The sequence below is a fragment of the Pundamilia nyererei genome, unplaced genomic scaffold (genome assembly GCF_000239375.1).
Source record: "Pundamilia nyererei isolate P.nyererei 1_Seehausen unplaced genomic scaffold, PunNye1.0 scaffold00016, whole genome shotgun sequence".
NCBI lineage: Eukaryota > Metazoa > Chordata > Actinopteri > Cichliformes > Cichlidae > Pundamilia > Pundamilia nyererei.
Window position 1 is genome coordinate 1,934,602 of NW_005187417.1, and position 22,207 is coordinate 1,956,808.

Consider the following 22,207-nt stretch of genomic DNA (forward strand, 5'->3'; position numbering starts at 1 on the left):
ATTCCTCAGGGATTTTGCTAAGATCATACAGATCTGCTGGCCAAATGTTGTTTACACCGAAGTCTGACCCTACCCGCCGAATGTTGCAGAAACTGAGACTCTTCAGATCCGGCAGCACTTCACCAATCTTCTATTGTGCAGTTTTGGTGAATCAGTGTGAACTGAAGCCTCACGTTTGTATTTTTAGCTCACAGGAATGGCACCTGGTTTGTTCTTCTGCTGCTTATCGACCTGATAGATTGCCAGTTTCTGAAATACCAGCCTGTCTCGCACCGATAACCACGCCACGGTCAAGGTCACTTTCATCACATTCTTGATGCATGCTTAATCATCCAGGTCATTAAACCCCAAAAAGTTGATTCTGTTCATTTGGACGTTGCATTTTCAGTGGGAGAGCTGAAACGTTTATCCACCTGAAAACGCTACGTCCAGATGAACAGAATCAACTTTTTGGGGTTTCATCACATTCCTCGTTCTGATGCTGTTTGAACTTCAGCAGGCTGTCTTGATTATATCTACCTAACTAAATGCATCAAGTTGCTGCAATATGAATGGCTGATTAGACATTTGCACTAACAAGCAGCAGACCAAGTGTACCAAGTGACTGATTTTTTTTAAAAATCATTTTTACTTCTTTTATTACAAACATAAGCTTTAAAAAAATAAAATAAAATAAAAAATGTGTTAAGAGCACCAGAGCACTTTCCCATAAACTGCTTCATTGATTACAAGAGGAAAAAACACGATACCCATATTACATATCAAACATGATTTACATTACACTGAATTGGTACATCATCATGTTTAGTATTTCATGAATCAATTTAGGCCACAAACTGTTCAATGAAAACAGATCTACAGACCCATGGATCAACACTACAGCCAAACCAGTGATGATTGGTTTCACTGGTTTGGTTCTGCTTTGTTTTGTCTGCAGGCATTTTTATATCACACTTACTCTTTTCTATTTCTAACACTCAGGACATAAAAACACACCCTGTTTCGTGAAACCACTCCTCTTCCTGGAATTATCTGAACCATAAAATACCCTCCCCCTTCTTCCTGTTTGCCCTTTGATCAACATAACTTCCTGTTTTCTGATCCTTCCAAATATATGCCAGAGTGCAGACAACTGACAAGATAGCAAAGCAAGAAAAAGGAACTGAGTTTTGGTTTGGATCGGGTGGCAGGAAGTGAAACTCTCACACACGAACTCTCGCTGAGGTAAAATGGCGCAGCAAGGAATTCAGCTCGACCAGGACAAACTCTGCTGTTCGATCTGTTTGGATCTACTGAAAGATCCTGTGACTATTCCCTGCGGACACAACTACTGCATGAACTGCATCAAATGCTGCTGGGATAGAGGTGATCTGAGGGAGATCCCCTGCTGCCCTCAGTGCAGACAAGCCTTCATACCAAGACCTGCTCTGGTGAAAAACACCATGTTGGCAGAGTTAGTGGAGGAGCTGAAGAAAAGCGGACTCCAAGCTCCTCCTGCTGATCACTCCGATGCTGGATCTGAAGATGTGGCCTGTGATTTTTGCATTGGGGAAAAAATGAAAGCTGTCAAGTCGTGTCTGCAGTGTCTGGTCTCTTACTGTGAGCAGCACCTCCAGCCTCACTATGAATCTCCTGCCTTCAAAAAACACAAGCTGGTGGACCCCTCCCAGATGAGGATTATCTGCCCTCGCCACAATGAGGTGATGAAGATATTCTGCCGCACTGATCAACAGTGCATTTGTTATCTGTGCTCCATGGATGAGCATAAAGGTCACTGCACTGTCTCCGCTGAAGCAGAAAGGAAAGAGAGGCAGAAAGCACTCGGGGCAAGTCATGAAAAACTCCAGCAGAGACTCCAGGAGAGAGAGGAAGCCAAGAGAGTGTTTCAGCAGGAGATGGAGGCCATTAATCACTCTGCTGATAAAGCTGTGAGGTGCAGCGAGACGATTTTCACTGAACTGATTAAAACAATTGAGAAAAGAAGATCTGATGTGACCCAGCAGATCAGACTTCAGCAAAAAACTGAGGTCAGTCGGGTTAAAGAGCTTCAGGAGAAGCTGCAGCAGGAGATCTCTGAGCTGAGGAGGAGAAACACTGAGCTGGAGCAGCTTTTCCATACGGAGGACCACACACAGTTTCTCTGCACTTACACCTCACTGTCACACATCAGCGAATGGACAGATTCACCGAGCATCAACATCCGTCCTCTGCGCTACTTTAAGGATGTGACAGCAGCTGTGGCAAAAGCCAGGGATAAAATGCAGGAAATGTTTAGTGATGTTTATACCAACATCTCACAGACAGTGAGTGAAGTGGATGTTTTACTGCCACAACCAGATCCCAAAACAAGAGCTACATTCTTACAGTATTCCTGTCAGCTCACACTGGATCAGAGCACGGCAAACTCATTATTGATATTGTCCGAAGGGAACAGGAAAGTAACAGGAATGCCCACTTTGCTAGCGGCAGTGCAACTGGCAGTGGATTTATATGCCAACAAACCAGGATCACATGCTTTCACTAACAGGTTTCAGGTGCTGAGCAGAGAGACTCTGACTGGACGTTGTTACTGGGAGGTGGAGTGGAGCGGCGGAGGGGTTACAGTGGCAGTCACATACCAGGATATCAGCAGGAAGCAGCAAGAAGAAAGTGAATTCGGACACAATGACAAATCCTGGGCTTTGCAATGTGTTGACCAAAGATGCTTTTTCAAACATAACAAAAGAAAGACTCCCATTTCAGTCTGCCGGCCGTCCAGAGTAGGAGTGTACCTGGATCACAGAGCAGGCATTCTGTCCTTCTACAGCGTCTCTGGCACCATGACTCTCCTCCACAGAGTCCAGACCACATTCACTCAGCCCCTCTGTGCCGGACTCGGACTAGATATGGGATCCACTGCTAAGCTGTCTGACCTCAAATAGACTGGAGTTATTTAACAGCTGGTGCGAGTGGATAGAAGCTACACTAATCATGATGATGTTTGCTATGCTTCTATGATCATTTCTTTGACTAATTACAGTAATTTGTGGGAAGTTTCGATGCATGCTCAAACATGCAGGTAAGGAAGTCCCAAAAAGTTGATTCTATTCATTTGGTTGTGGTGTTGTAATTTGTGGGGTCAAAATACAGAAATACTACATATTTCATAACTTCATTTATGTTTCTAATCATATCTCATTAAATAAGTGTCCCTGTACTGGGTGCTTATTCGTTTAATGTTTCTTTAGGTGTGTTAATAGCAGAAGAGCAGAAGAGAAAAGGTGATGAGGGTCACTGAAAAGCAACACTCCATGATTATTAAGCCTTATTGGTGTGCAAAGTGTTCATGATATAAATGGGTACATGTATATTTCGTACTCTGTTCAGCTGCGCTATGTGGACATTCTTTATTTTCCAGTGTTGATGCTGCCTATGGGGGTGCGCAAGGGGGAAAGTGGTGGCAGTCTGGTCTGATCAGGGGGCAACATGTGGCCCCCTTTGCACGACAGGAGGTGGATCTCTCTCCTGAGGGCTTCAGCTTGCTGAGACTGCTTTATCACCAAGTCTTGGAGATTCTGGATAGCCTCCTGGTCTGTGCGTCTCCTGTAGTCCTGGAACTGTTGTCTGCCCTGGATACATTCACACATATATAGATTATAGAGTATATGGGCAAAGTAACACATGATAGCAACAAATATTTTGTATATTTTGTATAAGTCTCTGGATCTGAATGAGAAAAGCAGAATTGCATAATTATAGCGGGATTCACTTTTTATCCGGAACAAAAATGAAATATTAACATATTAAAAGTATTTATGTTAAACGACACTATTAAAATAAACTGCATTATTTGTTTACATATGTGTGTGTGACACCGTGGATCCCAGGCTCATCAGCCTTGCACATTGTTTACCATTTTCTTTTGGCTGGTGCTGAGTTTAAGCTGTAGCTCCTTCTTCTGTTCATTCAGACTCGTTGCACTGCGGAGATGCTCCGTATTACACGTGGTCACCTCCATCACAGCTTGACGTGCCTCTTCTACCTTAGCCTGAACACACACACACACCCCAAGTAGAAGATTTTAAAAAAATGTAACCCGAAGTGGTTTTAAAATGTTCACTTTGCAAATGATCAAAACAGCACAGATGTAGACATCTCGCACACACACAGATAAGCATACATCCCACTGTCTGATCTCCTTGGCGTATGCGGCTTCTTTGAGGAGTTTTTCCTGCTTCAGCTCCTCCAGCCTCCTGTTCCCCGATAGCATCTGCAAAGCTTCCAAATCCACGAGCCTCCCAAACTTTGTTCTCATCAACTCGTTGCATTGCTGGTCCAATGCTGCACCAAGATACAAGCAGGCACCCAACAGCACAGATTAACAAACACATGATCAAATCTACGCATGAAGAAAGTCACAGGAATGTTTTCTTGAAGCCATGTGGCAAATCATGCAACACAAATCTGGATTTGTTTTCATCTGCATGTGTGTTTTCTTTTAAAGCTAATGTCTACATGTGACCTGTGAACTTCTCGTATATCTTTACACTTCAGCTCTTCAATGTCAGAGACTCTTACTCTGGATCGTGGCAGCCATGTTTCTGCGGTCGTGGATGAGCTTGGTGTGCTGCTGGCGAGCTTGACGGTGCAGATCTTTCTGATTGAGCTTTTCCCCCTGCAGCTGCTGGATGCGCCCCTTCAGCCTGTCCAGCTCACTCTTGTCCAGCACCAACGCCTCATTCAGATCTGACGGCACTGAGCCATTAACAACATACTCAATCTGGAAGACGCAGGGTGAAAGTGGAAGGAAGGAGAAAACAAAAAGAAAAAGTTCAAGAACTTCTGTAATATAGACTAAACTGCACTGTAACCATTTCTTTTAAATAAAACATCACAAAGTATTGCATGGAAGTCTATTATGGTCAATATTCATAATAAAAATCTGTAAAATCCATGAAAATGTTTTGTTTTAATCCTGTTTGGCTTTGGATCAATAAAGATCAATAAAATCACGCATGCAAAAGAGTGTTCTTCTACTTCGTTTCTTCATTTGAATTTTTGTTTTATTCACTTTATTTAAAGACTTAAACATCTCTACGAGGACAAAAAAAACCATGTACACAGAATGTTTTTTTAATGGCTATTAAAATTTGTGGATATTGTGTGATCGCCACGGTTCAAATGCCCATTCTGAGAAAAACCTTTTATTTCCTGCAATATTCTTTTAAAATTTATAATTTCTAAAGTGTATTTTTAATTAACATACATTTAATTTTTTAATTAAAAAAAAAAAGGCAGGATTTGTATAGATTTTGTAAAAGCTTGGATATTTGGTGAAATGGACTAATCAACTGTTTTTGTAGAGACTGAGCTGGTTGTACTTTCTCACTATAAGTATTTTTGACAGCAGGCAGACAATCATCTGTTATGTGTTGTTGTGACTTGCTTGAAGCAGTTTTGTCACCAGAGAATATCCAGCATGACATCCCATTTACCTGGTGCAATCTCAGAGGAACCACAACATCCAGTTCACTGATTTTCTGCAGTTTCTCCCTGTTGATTAAATCCAAGTCGTCTTCCAGTGCAGCCCGGCTGCTCTTCACCGATTTCTCCTGCAGAGCAGATCAAATCCACGCAAAAACACAAGCACAATAACATGAGTGCAAAACACACGAGTGATAACAAGAGCAAGGTACAGAAAGCACAACAGTGATGAAAACCGATGAGTTTGACCTTTTTTGCGAGGCTGTCGCTCTCCTTCTTCAGAGCTTCAGCGCTCTTTTTCTCCTCTGTTAACAGTTCCTCCAGGTCCAGTCGACGTTCACGCAGCTGCAGTGTGTTCTCAAACAGCTCAGGTTCACAGCCTGAGACACACAAACACAGACTTATGCTTAAAGTCAAATTAAAGAGACCTGTTTTCAGGCTGAAAAATGAAATGACCTGAAATTTGTCTTTAATGGTGCATTTCAAAGTACTGAAACGTTTCTGTGCTCCTGCTGGAACAACAGAAAAGTTTTCACTGTTAAAAAATTAAAGGAGATGAATGTTTTTCACCACTTTACTGACCTTCAGGGCAAATACTGTCATTCACAGCAGCTCCTCCTTCTTCACTGTCATAATCATCATCCCAGTCATCGTCTTCTTCAGAGTCTCCATCACTGTCTCCATCACTGTCCTCTTCTTCTACAAACACACACTGTGATCATAAAGTACTGATGCACACATCGTTACACACACTGTGTTACTTTCCCTCACCTTCATTTCCCGTCTGCTCCTTCTTCTTCACACGTTTGATCTTCTTCTTGAAGACTTTGGTCAGAAACTCTTCATACTTATTGTTTTCCCCGAGCGAAGCCTGGAAGGCAGCGGTCAGAGCCTTCTCCCTCTCCTGCAGCTTGGCTATGTCTCTCCTCTTCATCTCCAGCTGTTCATTGCACTCTCCCAGCTTTGACTGTGAGTGATCAGAGGAAGGAAGTGTGAGGACTACAATAACTGCAGGTCCAGTGTTGTGCTTACACAGTTTTTTGGCAAATAATGATTTCCAGGCCACCAGTGTTTGGCAGCAAACACTACACAGTTATTGTAGTTATGTGTGGAAAAAATGAATTGTAAATTTGAGTCACATATCTGATAAAATCTTCATGCTTCAGGTCTGTTTTCAAGTCTTTTTTTTATCAATTTAAAGTAGGTCAGTGTTATTTTAAAGCACATTTAGCAGCAGAACAAATAAAATAAGGAATGTCACTGTAAAATAGCAATGTATGAAGCCACCAGAAGCATCAAGAGTACAACAACTACTGATGAATGCAAGTGACAAGCTTTTTAAAAGCTGACAATTGTGCCGACCCTAAACAAACAAACCACTTGCTTCCACGTCTTCCTGTTATGACAGTCACCTGCATGCCCTCTGACACTAAAAACCTCCTCTTTCTCTTTCTCCATCTTTAACATCTACCTTTCAATAAGCCCAACATCTCTCCTCTGCTCGTCGCCAAATGAGCCACTCTGTTTTATCCCTAAACTGTCCATTCAAAATAACGATGCATGTGGATGCGCATAGGTGAGCTAAAACATAAGAACGCTGCTATATCCTTTTAAGCAGATTACTAAAGCGTATTATTAAATAAAAACACCAACTCCAGGCTAATTCAATCCACCTACTGTGATGCTGTTCTCCTCCGTAATGCAGGTGTTGAGCTTCTCATGTAAGCCTCCCTCTCTCCTCTGAAATTGTTTGAGGAGCAGCATCTCCTGAAAGAGCGTCACCAGGCGGAGGTCAGCCAGCTTCAGCCGCCAGTCCAGATGCAGCTTCTGTCGACACAGCAGCAGCAGCTCCGCGTCAAACTGACAAACCGCAGTCTCCATCTGAGGATAAAATCCATCCCCACATCAGTTATTATCCAGAAGACATTCCAACTAGTTATTCAGTTAAAAATCAAATTAATGACAATGACCTCCTCCAGCAGAGTGTTCTGCTCATGCAGCAGTCTGATCTCCTCCTCCTTCTGAAGCTCCTCCTCCAGCTCGCTCAGTTCAGATCCTTCGTCCACTGGTGTCTCCTCTTCTTCTCTGGTTACAGATGAAACAGACAATCTGGGAGTTTCTTCTACATCTCTCCTCTGCTCTTCTTCCTTTTTATCCTCCTCCATTTCTTTCTCCAGCTGCTCCAACAAACTCGCTGCTCCCTCCTGCTCCAAATCCCTAAACCTTTTTAAAAACAAAACATAAAAAATCTACAGTTTTTGTTTTCTAATGTTTTTCATGTCATTGTAGCAACAATGTCAAGCAAACCAACTGAAACCATTTAAAGTTTTGGTTTTCAGAGAACAGCCATCCTCTGTACCTCTGCTCCCTCAGTGACCGGTATCGCTCCAAGGTGGAGTGGCTGTACCACAGCTTCTCCTCTGGCACTTCCTCTGTTAACATGTTGGGCAGGATGGGTGGAGGCCGGCGGAGATGAACCGCCAGGCGCTGCTGGACCTTCTGCAGCCGCTGAGCCTGAGCACGCAACCAAGACACCAGACGAAGTTTGGAGTCCCGCAATGCCACGATCCGTCTGTTCAGCTCACTCTGCTTTTCATGCATCTAGTGATGATGGAGTGAGTCATTCGATTATCCAGATAATTTAATAATGACATTTAAGGACCATAATTATATGCCTGCACGTAGGTGTGAAATAGATAGCACAAAGTATATTTAAAGCAGATGTGAACATCTGGGTATTAGTGTGAGTTTGTACATTTTCCTCCAAGGAAATCAGTTCTTCTCTCTTCATCTCAGCGTTCACCCTCCGGTGTTTCACCCCGATGTAGTCCCCGATGTTCTCTTTGGCTTCACGGATGGCTTCCACGTCCTTCGGATCTTCATAGTCCTCACTTGGTTTCTCTGCGTAACTGAGACACCAAAAATCCAAATACATTTTTGAACCAGCATCATAGTAATCATTTAAGCTCCAGCTACTCCTTAGTGGGTTAACCTGACACTGCAGAGTCACTCACATTTGTGCCCATTCCTGCTTCTTCTTTTCTATTTTGGCTCGAGCTTGCTCAGCTTTCTCTGCAGCCTTTCGAAGTCTCTCTTCCTGACGATCTCCCAGCTTGATCTTGGCTGTACGAATCACTGGGTGGCATAACACCTCCTCCTCTGAATGCACACAGGTGACAATGCAGGTCAAGATATATCTTTGATGTGTAAAACAAAGACACAATCACTTTCTTACCGTCAATTTTGGTGCTGCCTTTTGCAGTCTCTGCTCTGACTTTCCTACAATCTAGTGCAGCATCTCTGTGTCCAACAGGCTCTCTGGTTGTGCTCCGATGCCTGACCTGAGCTGAAAGCTCGGCAGGCTCCGGTAAATGGTAAGTGGAGACTCTGTGGCTGGTCTGGATGGCAACCACAGTGACCATTTTTCCACCAAGAGAGTCCCTGAACCTGACATCAAGCATAGGTGTTTGTCATTTGGCTACATACACTATTCTAAAGATGCACGCTCATATTTCACTTGGCCAAAGTTTCAAGTAATGTAGTCTGTGCAGGTCAGCGGTCAAGTCAGGAACACAGCTTTGTCCCACCAGCTGTTCAAGCTTTCTGTTTGAGGGGCAGGCAGTCAGAATCAGAACAAAGCTGGCTGAAAGGGACGCTAACCTTAGAAGGAGAGGAGCTAACACTTTGTTTCACACCAAAAAGGCTCTTTTTAAGGCAAATTACTATTTTTTGGATTTGTGAATAATATAAATAGTTGTAGAATAAAAACTTGCATGTACCAGTCCTGTAGTTTTTTGAGTGCTATGCTGCAGCGCTCCTGCTCCCAGGCTAGCTGCTTCCTGACCTCCATCACGCGCTGGGCCTTCAGCCTCTCTGCCTGTTTGTAACATCGCTGGTCCAGCTGCAGCTCCTACAGACACACAACAACACATACATCTAACAACAATCTACTGTGTCTATCCCTTAATAAAACATTCCAGATCAGATTATTTTTCACATCTCATTGAATCTCAGTTTCAGTGGCAACGCAGCTGAATTTCCCAACTCAGGGATAGTGCACACATACACATCGCAGATTTGCATTTGTACCTCAGGTTTCAGGCGAATGTGCTCCGACAGATTCTGGTTGTCATTCAGCACTTTCTTAAATTTCTTCTGGAGTTCACTCAGGTTCTTCTGCTTTTCAGAAACCTTTAGCTCAGCCTCCTTTTGCAGTTGGTCATTTTGCAGCTTTTGCTTAGCCATCTCTAAGCTGGAACAAGGAGACATTAGAAAGTTAGAAGAGAGAAAACTTGATACTTTTCATGAGCCACAGCAAAGTTTCATTGTGAAGAGTCAAGCTTTCAACACCCCCACTTTGGCAGTTTATAACATGATGTCACGAGCTATGAATCCGAGGAACCCTGCACGCTCATATTCTGCCTACTTGTCAACCCTGTAAAGTATGTGTAACTCTGATGTCCAAAATAAACATAATGCATTAATAAGACTTAAAAGTAGTGACTGAGACCATTAACTCATCAGGAAAATGTTTACTTAGGTCACAGATGTGTTGGTTGTAAGGTTATTTTCGTTCTATGTCTTTGTGAAACAGGAGTGTCCTTCTACTGGTCATTAGAAATAATGCAGGATTAAGGTATCTTCATGTTTCAGATCGGGTGAGCTATGTCCATCATATACAGGTGCAGCTGAATTTGAATATCATGCAAAGTTCATTTATTTCACTGATTCAACTTAAAAGGTCAAACTAATATATGATATAGACTCATTACATGAAAAGCAAGATATTTGAAACCTTTATTTTTTATAATTGCTTCAATAGCGGCCTTCAGCTCTTCTGCATTGTTCGGTCTCGTGTCACTCATCTTTCTCTTGGCAATGCCCCATAAATTCTCTATGGGGTTCAGGTCAGGTGAGTTTGCTGGCCACTCAAGCACAGTAATCCCATGGTCATTGAAGCAGGTTTTGGGTACTTTTGGTAGTGTTGGCAGGTCCCAAGTCCAGTTGGAAAACAAAGTCAGCATTTCCATAAAGCTTGTCTGCGGAAGGAAGCATGGAGTGCTCCAAAATGTCCTGGTAGATGGCTGCGTTGACTCTGGACTTAATAAAGCATAGTAGACCAACACCAGCATGACATGGCTCCCCAAATCAACACAGACTGTGGAAACTTCACACTGGACTTCAAGCATCTTAGATTGTGTGCCTCTCCATTCTTCCTCCAGACTCTGGGAACTTGGTTTCCAAATGAGATGCAACATTTGCTCTCACGAGAAAAGAGGATCTTCGACCACTGAGCAACAGACCAGTTCTTTTTTTCATTTAGCCCTTTTTCTTCCACACCTTTCCCTTCCACATAACTTTCTATTAATGTGCTTTGATACAGCACTTTGGGAGCATTCAACTTCTTCTGCAATTACCTTTTGAGGCTTTCCCTCCTTATGGAGGCTGACAATGATGGTTTTATGCACAACTGTCAGGTCAGCAGTCTTCCCCATGATTGTGATTCCTACTGAAGCAGACTGAGAGAGCATGTAAAGGCTCAGGAACTTCATGCAGGTGTTTTGGAATAATTAGCTTATTACAGTGTGACACTTTGAGCCTAAAATATTGAACCTTTTTACAATATTCTAATTTTCTGAGATTTTGAATTTGGGGTAAGCTGTAAGTCATGAGTCTGTATCATATATTAGTTTTACCTTTTGAGTTGAATTACTGAAATAAATGAACTTTTGCACGATATTCAAGTTTTTGAGTTTCACCTGTATATACAGTTTATGAGAGTCCCAAAAAGAGAAAATGGTAGATATACAGAGGAAGAAATTATTAATTGATACAAAATTATAACTAAACTTGCTATTTATTCTCACCTGTAGGCTGCTGGATCTTCAATATCCTCAGTCTCATTCCCAAGAGTTATCTAAATCATGCAAAAAAGATGATATTGATACAACCTCACACATATAAAACAATTTTATTAAACTTTTTTTTTTTGGGGGGGGGGGGGGGGGGGGGTTTTTTTTTTTTTTTTTTTTTTTTGGGGGGGGGGGGGGGGGGCTGTCTTCTACTGAACTGTTTTACTTGGGAACACGTGACCACGAGTTCAGCATTTAGGCTTATAAAGTGCCCCTTTAAACTTAAACTTATGAACTAGCTCAATTTTAGTCCCTTACAAACTCAAGCTGATTATTATATAACTGGTTTTACAGACAATACGCCATCAAAATGTGACCAACCTTGGGTGAAGGAATCTTGGCTCTCTTTCTCTGCAGGCTTTGCTGCATCTCCTCCGGAGGAAGTAGGCTGAAGGAGAAGATGTTCCCGTCATCTCCCGCTGTCAGCACAAACAGGTCGTCGTGGCTACAGCGGATGTGTCGCAGGTGTCCATACTCGTTGTCGTGGACGCTGAGAGTCCAGTATGCCTGCATGGAGGTGAGGCTGTGATCACCAGGCTGCAGGGGATAAATCCTGATGGAGCCCGAGTTCATGCCGCAGAGAAGCAGCTGTCTGTTGGAGCTGCAAAGCACCAGGAATTCCACTTCAATCACCACCCTTTTCATTCAAAACATGTAAAGTGTACACAGCTGCACAAAAGTTTAGAAAAGCTCGTCTGTCCTCAGGCTACCTGAAGGTGATGGAACAGATGGGGTCATCCTCTGCGTTATGTACAGGCAGAAAGCTGAATGGTTCATCCTGCCGCTGCTCAGGATCCTCGTCTTGATTCTCAGAGAACTTACAGTGATATAAGAAGCCTGAGTCAAAGCCTCCCTACAGGGTTCAGAGAGACAGAAAACAGTTAATCGTGAAGAAAAAAATCACACTTCAGGATATTTACCTATATCTCATCAACTTCCAGAGCTAAACAGATATCATTAACTCCTTTCTATAAAACTGCATGGCTGGTAACTGATAAATAGATACCTGATGCAGAAAGTTAGACTGATGCTTGTTGATGAATGTGACTGTAATGTGTGGCCATTGCATTCAATTACACTAAAGCAGACCTTCCCAAAGTGTGGGGCCCGCCCATTGCAGGGGGGGCGATATGAAAAGGGAAACAAACAAAAAAAAAAAAACAAGGCTTGGACGCTGCTAGTACTGGGCGCCCACACAAACGCAAAGCAGGAGATGAAGCATTGCTGAATACACTGTTCCAAAAAATAGTAATGTCAAAGTATCTTACTGTGTATTTTACAGTTTGTACTGTCTTTCTAGAATAGCATTAAATTTACATAAGTAGACTGTGATTTTACATGTCAAAGGTAAAATAACATAACATCACTGTAAATATAGTAAAACACAATTTACTTGTTTTGTAAATATATTTTTGTTGTACATATGCATATTTAGATTGTAAAAATACATTCACAAATGTATCATGATTTCACAAATATCTGTCTGTTATTTGAAAGATTGAACTGTTGAATTCAAATGTAATGCTATGGAAAAGTATATAACATGATTCCTATAAGCTTGTGTTACATCACATAAGTATTATTATCATTGCTATTTAGGGCGATTGTGGCTCAAGAGTTGGTTGCCGGTTCGAGCACCGGCTCGGACACTCGGAGTCTTGACCATGGACACTATTGTGTCCATGGTCAAGACTCTTCACCTACTGGTGATGACCAGAGGGGCCGATGGTGCGATATGGCAGCCTCGCCTCTGTCAGTCTGTCCCAGGGCATGCAATCCATTATTATTTAAACCAACTGTTAACTGTATATTTCTGTACATTTACGTATTATGATTCATATTGCCACATTCATTGACCTTGTTTATAGGTAATTTCATTGTTTGATCACGTTAAAATGTTCCTAATTTAATGTCTAAAAGCACTTGGAAAAGGCAGAATCCCATGTAAAATTAGCGCAACAAACTCTATTTTCATTACTGAAAATAACCGTATTTTTATGGGACAGTTATTTTCTGTTATTTTACGGTCGTATTTTGGCGCCCCAGCTGCCGGAATATTACCGTTCTTTTAAGATGTTTTTTTAACAGTATATGTTTCCAAACCAACTTCATTCTAAGCCAAAGACTAGAAAATATGGTGAAACAAATCTTCCCTTTGGTTTCACCTGCACAAATGCCAAGGTAGGTCTCCCCTGCATAATTGATTTTCCCTTCGTCAGCACAGCTGGGCTCTCCAAATCACGGACAAACAGTATCCTACAGTTGTTTATGTTTTTAAACCCATTTTGCACAGAGAGGCATTTTTTATTTTTTTTTTGAGAGAGAGAGAGGCATTTTTTGAAAAATGTATTGAAAAATGTATTGATAGCAATGTTGAATATTATTACACATGAAAAAAACAACTACATGTAAAATAATTACACCGTGACGCCTCTGCCTTTGTAAATGGAGGGACAGTAACTGCGTGTAAATGTAAGCGTGTAAAACCTGAAGATAGTCAGATTAACAGTATTTTGTCTCTATCTGCCATTCTGCAATTCATCTCATGTAAACAATAACGTGGCGCACAGCGTGACGTGAAAAAGGCACATACCTTTGACGTTGCGTGATGAACTCTGTGTTCCTCGTCCGCACGTAAACGCAAAAAAAGAGTTTTAAAAAATCTCCGTTTTCTGTGATTCCAAACGCCATTTATGTGTGGACGAAACAGCTGAGTTTTCAAAAATACCCGTGTAGGTGCAGATATAACGTAAAAGAGTTAGTAGTTTATTTTCTTACTACCTGTCATTTATTGCAGATTACTTGTATTTGCTTAATTGTTTACTAAATGTTTGAGGTGTGAAATAAACCTCAATGGAGCAAAATATGGGTGTGTGTGGTTGGAGGATGTGTTTGTGTGTGCGTGTGCGTGCGTGTGCGTGCGCGTGGAAGGGGGGGGGGGGTGTGAACATTTTTCTTGTAAAAAAAAGGGGGGCCCAGCAAAAAAAGTTTGGGAACCTCTGCACTAAAGACTCTTGGAGTGTACAATATATTTGAAAGTGGAGATGAGTTTTCTAGTCTTCTTGTTTTTGGACTATATCTGATATTGCACAATGGTTTGTTTTTTGAACAGATTTGATAGCTATCAAAAAAGATTTGGTACCTCACCCTTTTTAACTGTGAATTTTACATGTTTTTACTCACTGACAGCAAATGCAGGTTGTAGTCTAGTTTATTTTCTACTTTTGTGGGTGAAGGAACTTGGTATCATATTCCTGTATGACTGTAAGAAACAGACATATTATGGGTGTGTGTGTTTGTGTTTGTATGCATACCATGGAGAGCCAGAAGTGTCCAGGCTGTGAATAGAAGCCACAGCAGAGAGGACTTGGTGGATCAGGGATATAGATAGGAGGTAATTCTTCCTTCTCCTCTTTTTCTTCTTCTTGCTCTACATCCAGCTTTTTTGTATCTTTTAACCGTTCTTCTTTCGCTTTCTTCTTCTTCTCCTCCTTTATAGCTTTATTTCTTGCAAAATCCTCCTCTCTCTGAAACACAGAATTTAAAATGCAAAACATCTGATCTGAAATGACGTTTCCATTCATATTCGAGCAGCAGTTCTTTTAAACAGAGTAAAAAGGCAGGAAATAAAGAAACACCAAGTACAAAAACACAGTTAATGGAGCCATAAAAGTTAAGAACAGCGATAATTCAAAAAGGCTGCACAATTAACCTTAGCCACAGTACTGGTAGATAAAGTTAGTGGTTACACATCCAAGTAGTAAAACTTACATACTTAAGATTTTATAGCTGGTTAACCTGCTCACAGTTACTGTGAACCTGCAAGCCTCTTCACAAACCACTTCTGTCACAGCTCAGCTATTGCTGACTTGGAGCATCTGGACTTCTTTAAGTTGCCTAAAGACGTTTCACCTCTCACCACCCAGCACAGAGCTGTACTGCCAAAATATGAACACTCGCAGAAGTGAATGTTGATCTTTCTTTACCTTAGCGGTGCTGACGAAAATGAATTTATTTATTAAAACAGACTAAAGTCAAGAAAGACCACTTTCAGACCTTGATTCGAGACTTGATGCTTTTAAACTTGAAGGATCTTCTGGGCAGCTCTGACAGATGAAAGGTGTTGGTTGGTTTCTGAGTTGCCAGATCAGGACTGTGCACCTCAACCACATGACCGCTCTGACACAGGATGACCAGATTGTTATCGTTCTGTATAAAAATGTACAAAAAACAACGTTATGCAAATCTATCACAGAGACCCTTCACATTCACAGCAGCAATGATTAAACACTGAGCTTACGTGAGAATGCGGTGACCACTCCAGCGCCTTTACCAGCCCAGGGACGTGGATAAAACCAATGGGGTTGTAGTTCTCTCCAACAGTGAAGAAGAACACAGTGCAGTCAGCACTCTGAGGAGAAAGATCAGAATAAGAAGAGATATCAGAAAGATACAACAAACACCAAAACTAACCTTAGACTGATAAAGTGTCTACAGAAACTTTACAAACTTCACCTCTAGCTAGCTTAGCTCTAGCTGAACTTTTAATGGGTGGAAATTCCTTCTTGCCAAAGCCAATAAATGCTGACAAAACCTAGCTTTGTGTAGCAGATGAATTTAGCCTATCTGAAGAAGCCTTGTTACTGGTACTCCATATTATATGCTTCCACAGTAGTAAACTAGAAAACCGCTTACCCCTGTGGCCAGGATCTCTCCATTTCGTTCATATGCCACAGCTGTAACAGCAGCATCATGTGGTTTGAAGGGCTGTCTAAGGCGCAGCTCGGCATCTCCTTCGGGGCTCTGTCCTGTGATAGTTTGCAGCCTCTGAGGGTTGTACAGCTCCAGCAAGCGAACTACTCCATTCTCAAAGCCGGTCACCAGTAAACCTCCACTCTGGCTCACCTTAAAGCCAACACCGGAGCCATTGTTGAGCCTTTTGAGTCACACTGGAAGAAGAATTCTGTTTTCACTGACACACTCACCTTAGCTGGAGCCCAGCAGAGAGCAGTTCCTCCCTGATTAAAGCGTCTGGTGGTCAGTTCTCGTTTTGCCAGGAAGTCAAAAACTTTGACAGAGCCTGGATGACATGGACAAAATAGCAGCTCTTACAGAGTTTGAATGTGTTTTCACATATATAGTATATTTATATAAACTATATATCTATAGTATTAGCTCTTGAGAACAGTCATGTGTGATTTTGGAGATTTTTCTAATATCTACTGACATGAAAGTGGTTCCAAATCTGGGCCCAATAGCTTTGGGGTGTGGCGACAGTTTAAGTGTAACAGCATTTTTCTTTGAAATGCATGGAACTGCTAGTGGTTGATTGGCCACTAGCACTGAATCAATGGAAAAGGAGAGCATGGTACAGGTATGTAAGCACACATGGACTCACAGTCCAGAGTGGTTGTTGCCATCAGGTGGGATTTCTTTGATACGTCCAGGCCTTGAATCATCCCACCATGGAACGAAAACAGGCACTCTGGATCAGGACTCTGCACACAAAAGACTTTATTACACAGGCCGGAACCTGCGCACTGTATTATGACACACAGTGGTTTAATGAAGTTCCTATGAAGAACGGAGAATATAACATTTTGGTCTTTATCAGTTACAATCCATCCATTTAGAAATGCCTGCACTGTTACTTGTTCATTCAAATCCCCAATAAACAAATTGCTGCATTTACATAGCTTCTCCATAGAAACAAAAGATGCAGGAAACTTACTGTGTTGGTGAATGAAAGGTCCAGTTTCCAGATGGCTCCATTAGAATCCTACAAGTTCACACAGGAGAGTGATCAGGACCAAGGTGAGTGTGGATCATGTGTTATGGTTTCCAAGTGCAAACCTTTTTTTCTGACCTGGGCAAACCAAACGAAGGAGTGAGGCGGGGAGCTCCTCCTCACCACAGAAGAGAGGCACACATTGCGTCCGACCACCAGCTCATTATTGGGCTCCATCTCAAATCTAATGCCGTCACTGTTACTGTCAGCTGTGTTGATCCTCTCAAAGTCCCAAACCTGATGGGAAAATTTTACTTTTGCTATTCACACATTGATACAATTTTACAACTAGAAAGAAAAAAAGAATGGTATTGATAAGAATGGTCATGGTGAAAATATTACAGAAAATTGGTTGTACTGTAAGCACCAGGATTATCTTAAAAGAGAATGTCAGTATTTTTTTTTTTAAATAACTGCTTGACATGATCTCAATAAATCCATCTGCTCAAATCCACGCTCAACACAAATTCCAGTTTCTTTAAGAGAAAGAGAAAGTGCCTCTATATTTCTACTCTAGCCCTTAATTTAAAAATGTATGCTTGTCCAATAAAGTACTAATAATTAAAAATAATGTATTTTTATCCACTAGGGCAATAGTCCCCAACATAGTTTCCGAAAGAATAATCATTTCTTCCTTCTTCAGAAAAAGTTCATTGTTAATTTTAGCTGTACAAAATTGACTTGCAGTGGCAGTAGCCTCCATCAGGATCAAGCATGTTTGGCATGTGGTGGAACAAGCTGAAGGACAAGAAGTATCTGCTGGCAGTTACTACTGTTCACACCCAGGGGACACATGGCCATGCTCTGACAGGTCAAATGTTTTTGTTTTTGGCAAAATAAGGGGACTCTATGGTTTAATGTTGTGATTGGTGTAGCAAGGATCTTACCCTGACAACACCATCAGAGCCAATCGTCATCAGCTGTCCATCTTCTAGGGAAAACGGCTGGACCGTCCCTGCATGACAGGTCCGGCCATCATTACGGCAAATCTCCACCTTGATGGTGTTCCCATCCCACAGCAGCAAATTGCCCCAATCTGTTCCTGACAACACCTAAAAGGAGAAGATGAGGTGAAATATTAATTCTCTTGTACAGAGCCAATCTCGCAAAAGTTCATCTTCATTTTTTTGCTCCAATGTCCCTTGCGAGGCTCCATACTCTTGACTAAAACATGAAGTGGTATGTAAATACTTCTTTCTGAGTGTCACCGACCTCTCAAAGGACTTTAGACTAAAAGCTACATTTACCCATACTTTCACACAGAGCTTTATTTCATGCACTTGTATAATTCAATCGACCTCTTATCTACAGTTAATAACAAATCACCTATTCACTTTAATTTACACATGTAATCAATACTATAGTTGTAAAAAAGTAAAATTCTTGCTTTTTATCTGGAGACTTCACTACATGATGTGTGGCCAGTTTCAATTTAAATGGATTAATGGGAAGTTAAGAGGCTCTCTTGGAGGTAGCCTCTGGCTCTCGAGTACAGACCTTTCCATCAGGAAGTTCCACGTAGCCCTCGATATCAGTTGGTACAGTTTTCCCAAAATGTCCTATAAGTCCTTGTAATTTAGGACCTGTGAATGTGTTTGCCATTTTCCAAAACCTAAGAGAGCGAGAAAGAAAACAAAAACATTCGACATTGCAAAAGGGTAAAAACCTCAACTCTGCAGTCAGAAATGACTGCAGTTATTTTTTGTTATTCTGACCCCAGAGTTTACCACAATATCCTCTGCATAAAACAAGAAACTAACTCAAAGTTGTTTTTGCAACATTTTCAGAGGACTATACTCTGACTTTACTTGATGTGCCCAAATCCAGACGTTGTGAGGATTCCTGGGTTATATGGGGAAAAGCTGACTCGATAGACCTCCTGTGAAATGGCCTTGCAGCTCAGTATCACCTCCTCCTGCCTCCAGTCCCACAGTGTCAGCGTGTAGTCAGGTGCACTCCCCACACTGGCCAGTATGCTTCCGTTGTGGTTAAACTCCACAAAACTGTACTCCCGCTCAGTACCACCTACAGACATGCAGGTTAAATCAAGAGCATCAAATAACATTAAGATAATAACTGTAAAATGAATCCGATGTACCTCTGAGGATGCGGTAAGGTCCCAATGAAGGATATCCATAGACTATGATGTTGGGCTGTTTTCCCTTCTCTGCTACAACAAAGTACTCCTTGCCAGGGTGGGCCTTTAACCACACACACACACACACACACACACACACACACACACACACACACACACACACACACACACACACACACACACATGTCTGAGAAAATGCAGTCATCAAGTGATTAATTATGCAACTGGACCAAATGCATTTTATAATAAGGGATTGTAAATCTTCTTGTAAATACTGCATTAAAACAATTGAGGTATTAATTGTGTGTACCTCAATCATTTCTGCTTGAAAACTGTAGGTGCATAAATGTACACTTCTGCAGGAAATCTTTGGAGTGCCTACGATATAACCCACATAAGCAGCCGACCAGGTTGCTGCCATTTATCCTGGAGTTTTACATTTGATGCTAGCCGCACTGTTAAATTATAAAACTACAGCAGAACTTCTTTGCAAGCTCCTTTGACTACAGCAGAAAAGCGATAGAATTTGGGGTTACGGTGTAGTTGTGCCGTAGATTTCCCGCTAATGCTTAAATCCCCAGTAGCATTATTTAACTCCTCAACGTGCCTGCTGTCCGTCACAGAGATTGCAGATTCCGTGGGACAGTTCCCTTGCATGATGAGTAATTTCCCCTTACCGTGATTGCTCCAATTCCCCCTCCACTGCAGGAGCGCAAGTATCTCTGCTCCTTGGTGTTCACATCGAGCAGGACGAGCATGTTCCCCGCTATAAAAATCAGAGTTCTGTCATCCAGCAGCTTCAGGTTTGCCCTGCGTCCACAGTCATAGCCAAAGGAGTGACTGATTGCATCATTAATTAAGGATATCAAAGTTAAAATTCACATCAGTGTTATAGAAAAATGTTTTTTAGCAAAAGTCCCATGAAAATGACAACTGCTTTTTTATAATAATGTATAAATATACTAATATCTCTGGCCCCCATACTGTTTATACATACTATTAATTTAGAAGCATTAGCATTAGCAGAGAAATATATGACACATACCATAAGATAATGGCACTATAATGCTACTGTATTAAACAATATTACTGCTTAGTCTACACTACATATTACTTACAATATACACAACGCATGTTTAAATGTACAGTATATTATACTGAGCATTCATACTTACACATACACTTATATAATACAAGCTAAACATATAATGGCTGCAAACATTAGCACGATATAGAGTTAGGTAGTGTTTATAACATATTTAAATAAAATCGTGAGGTGTTTACCTTACAATATAAAGTGCCTTGAGGCGACTGTTGTTGTGATTTGCTGCTGTATAAATAAAACTTAATTGAATTGAATACATAAAAGCTGAAGTTAAAAACTACTCAAAATAAACTATGTGCACTATTCTTATAATGGAAGGTGTAAAAATATTTTTCAGCAAAGGATACGAGAGATGCAGGAGGTTCTCTGGGATGTCAGAATCGGGTGTGATGTACGGTCTGGAGTGAAGCTCTTCATATTTGTAGTACATGTCTGCAGGGAGTTGCTTTTTTGATTGGCTCCCGGCCTCCTGCTGCATTGCTGAGTGCTTGGTATCACATTCTGCCAGGAAGGAAAGATGTGAAAACAGTTTTTAGTCACTGGTGACTTGTACCATTTAATTAACTTTATTTTTCCAGCATTTTAGCACTCATAACTTAGGAACTACAAGGGATAGCCACATGATTTTTTTTAGTGCTTAATCACATTTATGTATCAATTTTACACCCACTCCAAGTGTAACCATCTACAGCCAAGACCTTTCCTCCAGGACACTGTCTTCACAACTTATTTTCTAATTCAACCTAGGACCTTCTTGCTTTAAAGTGATAGTGCTACCACCTCACAACGCAAACTTTACACTAAAGGGAAAACACCGATATTGGGTATTGTAAAATGGTTTTAGTGAAACGGGGTTTTACGTGGTGCATGACATAAAATGATCAGCAAACTACAATAACAACGAAGTATCTAAAACTGATTGGCTTTAACTTGGTACATTCATGAGAATACATGCTTTATTTACCCCAAAGTTTGGGCTACATTAGCCAAAACTACTTAACACAACCTAGAACAAAGCTTAAATAGGTAGAATGAGGGAATTGCTATGTACTATAACGATGGTTAAATGTTATTTTACAGTGACATGTTGGTTATCTCTGCACACGGTTGTTATTTCTTTAAGATACATGTTTGGTTGTGCTGCAGGAAATAGGGAGTTAATGTGTGCAGGAAGAGGAGGGGGGGGGGGCCTTGTTGTTGTGTGACGGTGCGGGGCTGAAGTGAAGTGTTGTACGAGGGCCCGTTTGCCTGTGTTACCGAATAAACGGACAAACTGAGATCCAACCGTCTGGTTCTTGTGAACGTTACAGTACAATAAAATTCAAAATCAAAATAAATGTCTGAATAAAGTAAAAAGAGAAAATTAGAACAAAAATACAACATTTTAAGTTTAAAATGTAAATATGTAAATTTAAAATATGAAATAAATTAATAATTAATAATAATGGGTTTTCATTCATTAAAAGTTGAAATAAAGCGGGTTAATAAAGTAAATTAAAATAGCTGACATTAAAAAACAATTATTAATTAAACTTGGGGGAAATTAGCATTAAACTGCCTGACCTTCATGTGAAGATGTCCGTGTGCTTTCAGTCTGTTCACTAACAAAAGCTCCGTTTTCTCCCAACATTTCCTGTTTGTTACCTGCTCCGTGAAACACACACAGGCAGTCTATTATTCAAAGGTATTTATAGCTTGAAATGAAGGAAGTTAAACTTTAGAATATGATAATACACAATGCCACCAGATGGATTTAAAGTCCTATCTTCTGGATATGGCTCCGTAAAGTCTGTTGCTACGTTGCCGGGCAACGGGAAACATGTGAGTTGCAAAGCCTTGTG

At 41.1% G+C, this 22,207-nt stretch overlaps 2 protein-coding genes across 2 annotated transcripts; one reads left to right on the plus strand and one right to left on the minus strand.

Moving 5' to 3' along the window:
- Window positions 1-870: 870 nt before the first annotated feature.
- Window positions 871-4,551, plus strand: LOC102206532 (tripartite motif-containing protein 16-like). The gene is made up of 2 exons (XM_005725521.2): window positions 871-3,058; window positions 4,534-4,551. Exon 1 carries the CDS (start codon window positions 1,230-1,232, stop codon window positions 2,919-2,921), a length of 1,692 nt encoding a protein of 563 aa, XP_005725578.1. The 5' UTR covers window positions 871-1,229; the 3' UTR covers window positions 2,922-3,058; window positions 4,534-4,551.
- On the minus strand, window positions 3,350-22,173 carry cfap44 (cilia and flagella associated protein 44). The gene is made up of 34 exons (XM_005725520.1): window positions 21,930-22,173; window positions 20,714-20,867; window positions 19,939-20,101; window positions 19,262-19,364; window positions 18,972-19,188; window positions 18,661-18,775; window positions 18,051-18,215; window positions 17,242-17,400; window positions 17,107-17,154; window positions 16,774-16,873; window positions 16,361-16,455; window positions 16,071-16,280; window positions 15,676-15,786; window positions 15,432-15,584; window positions 14,690-14,902; window positions 12,086-12,228; window positions 11,697-11,976; window positions 11,331-11,380; window positions 9,553-9,715; window positions 9,243-9,373; window positions 8,699-8,910; window positions 8,478-8,622; window positions 8,219-8,372; window positions 7,823-8,064; window positions 7,434-7,686; window positions 7,141-7,344; window positions 6,235-6,430; window positions 6,046-6,162; window positions 5,713-5,843; window positions 5,475-5,591; window positions 4,558-4,759; window positions 4,160-4,320; window positions 3,893-4,027; window positions 3,350-3,608 (listed from the first exon to the last, which is right to left on the minus strand). The coding sequence occupies exons 1-34, from the start codon at window positions 21,994-21,996 to the stop codon at window positions 3,387-3,389; spliced, it is 5,331 nt and encodes a 1,776-aa protein (XP_005725577.1). The 5' UTR covers window positions 21,997-22,173; the 3' UTR covers window positions 3,350-3,386.
- Window positions 22,174-22,207: the final 34 nt, after the last annotated feature.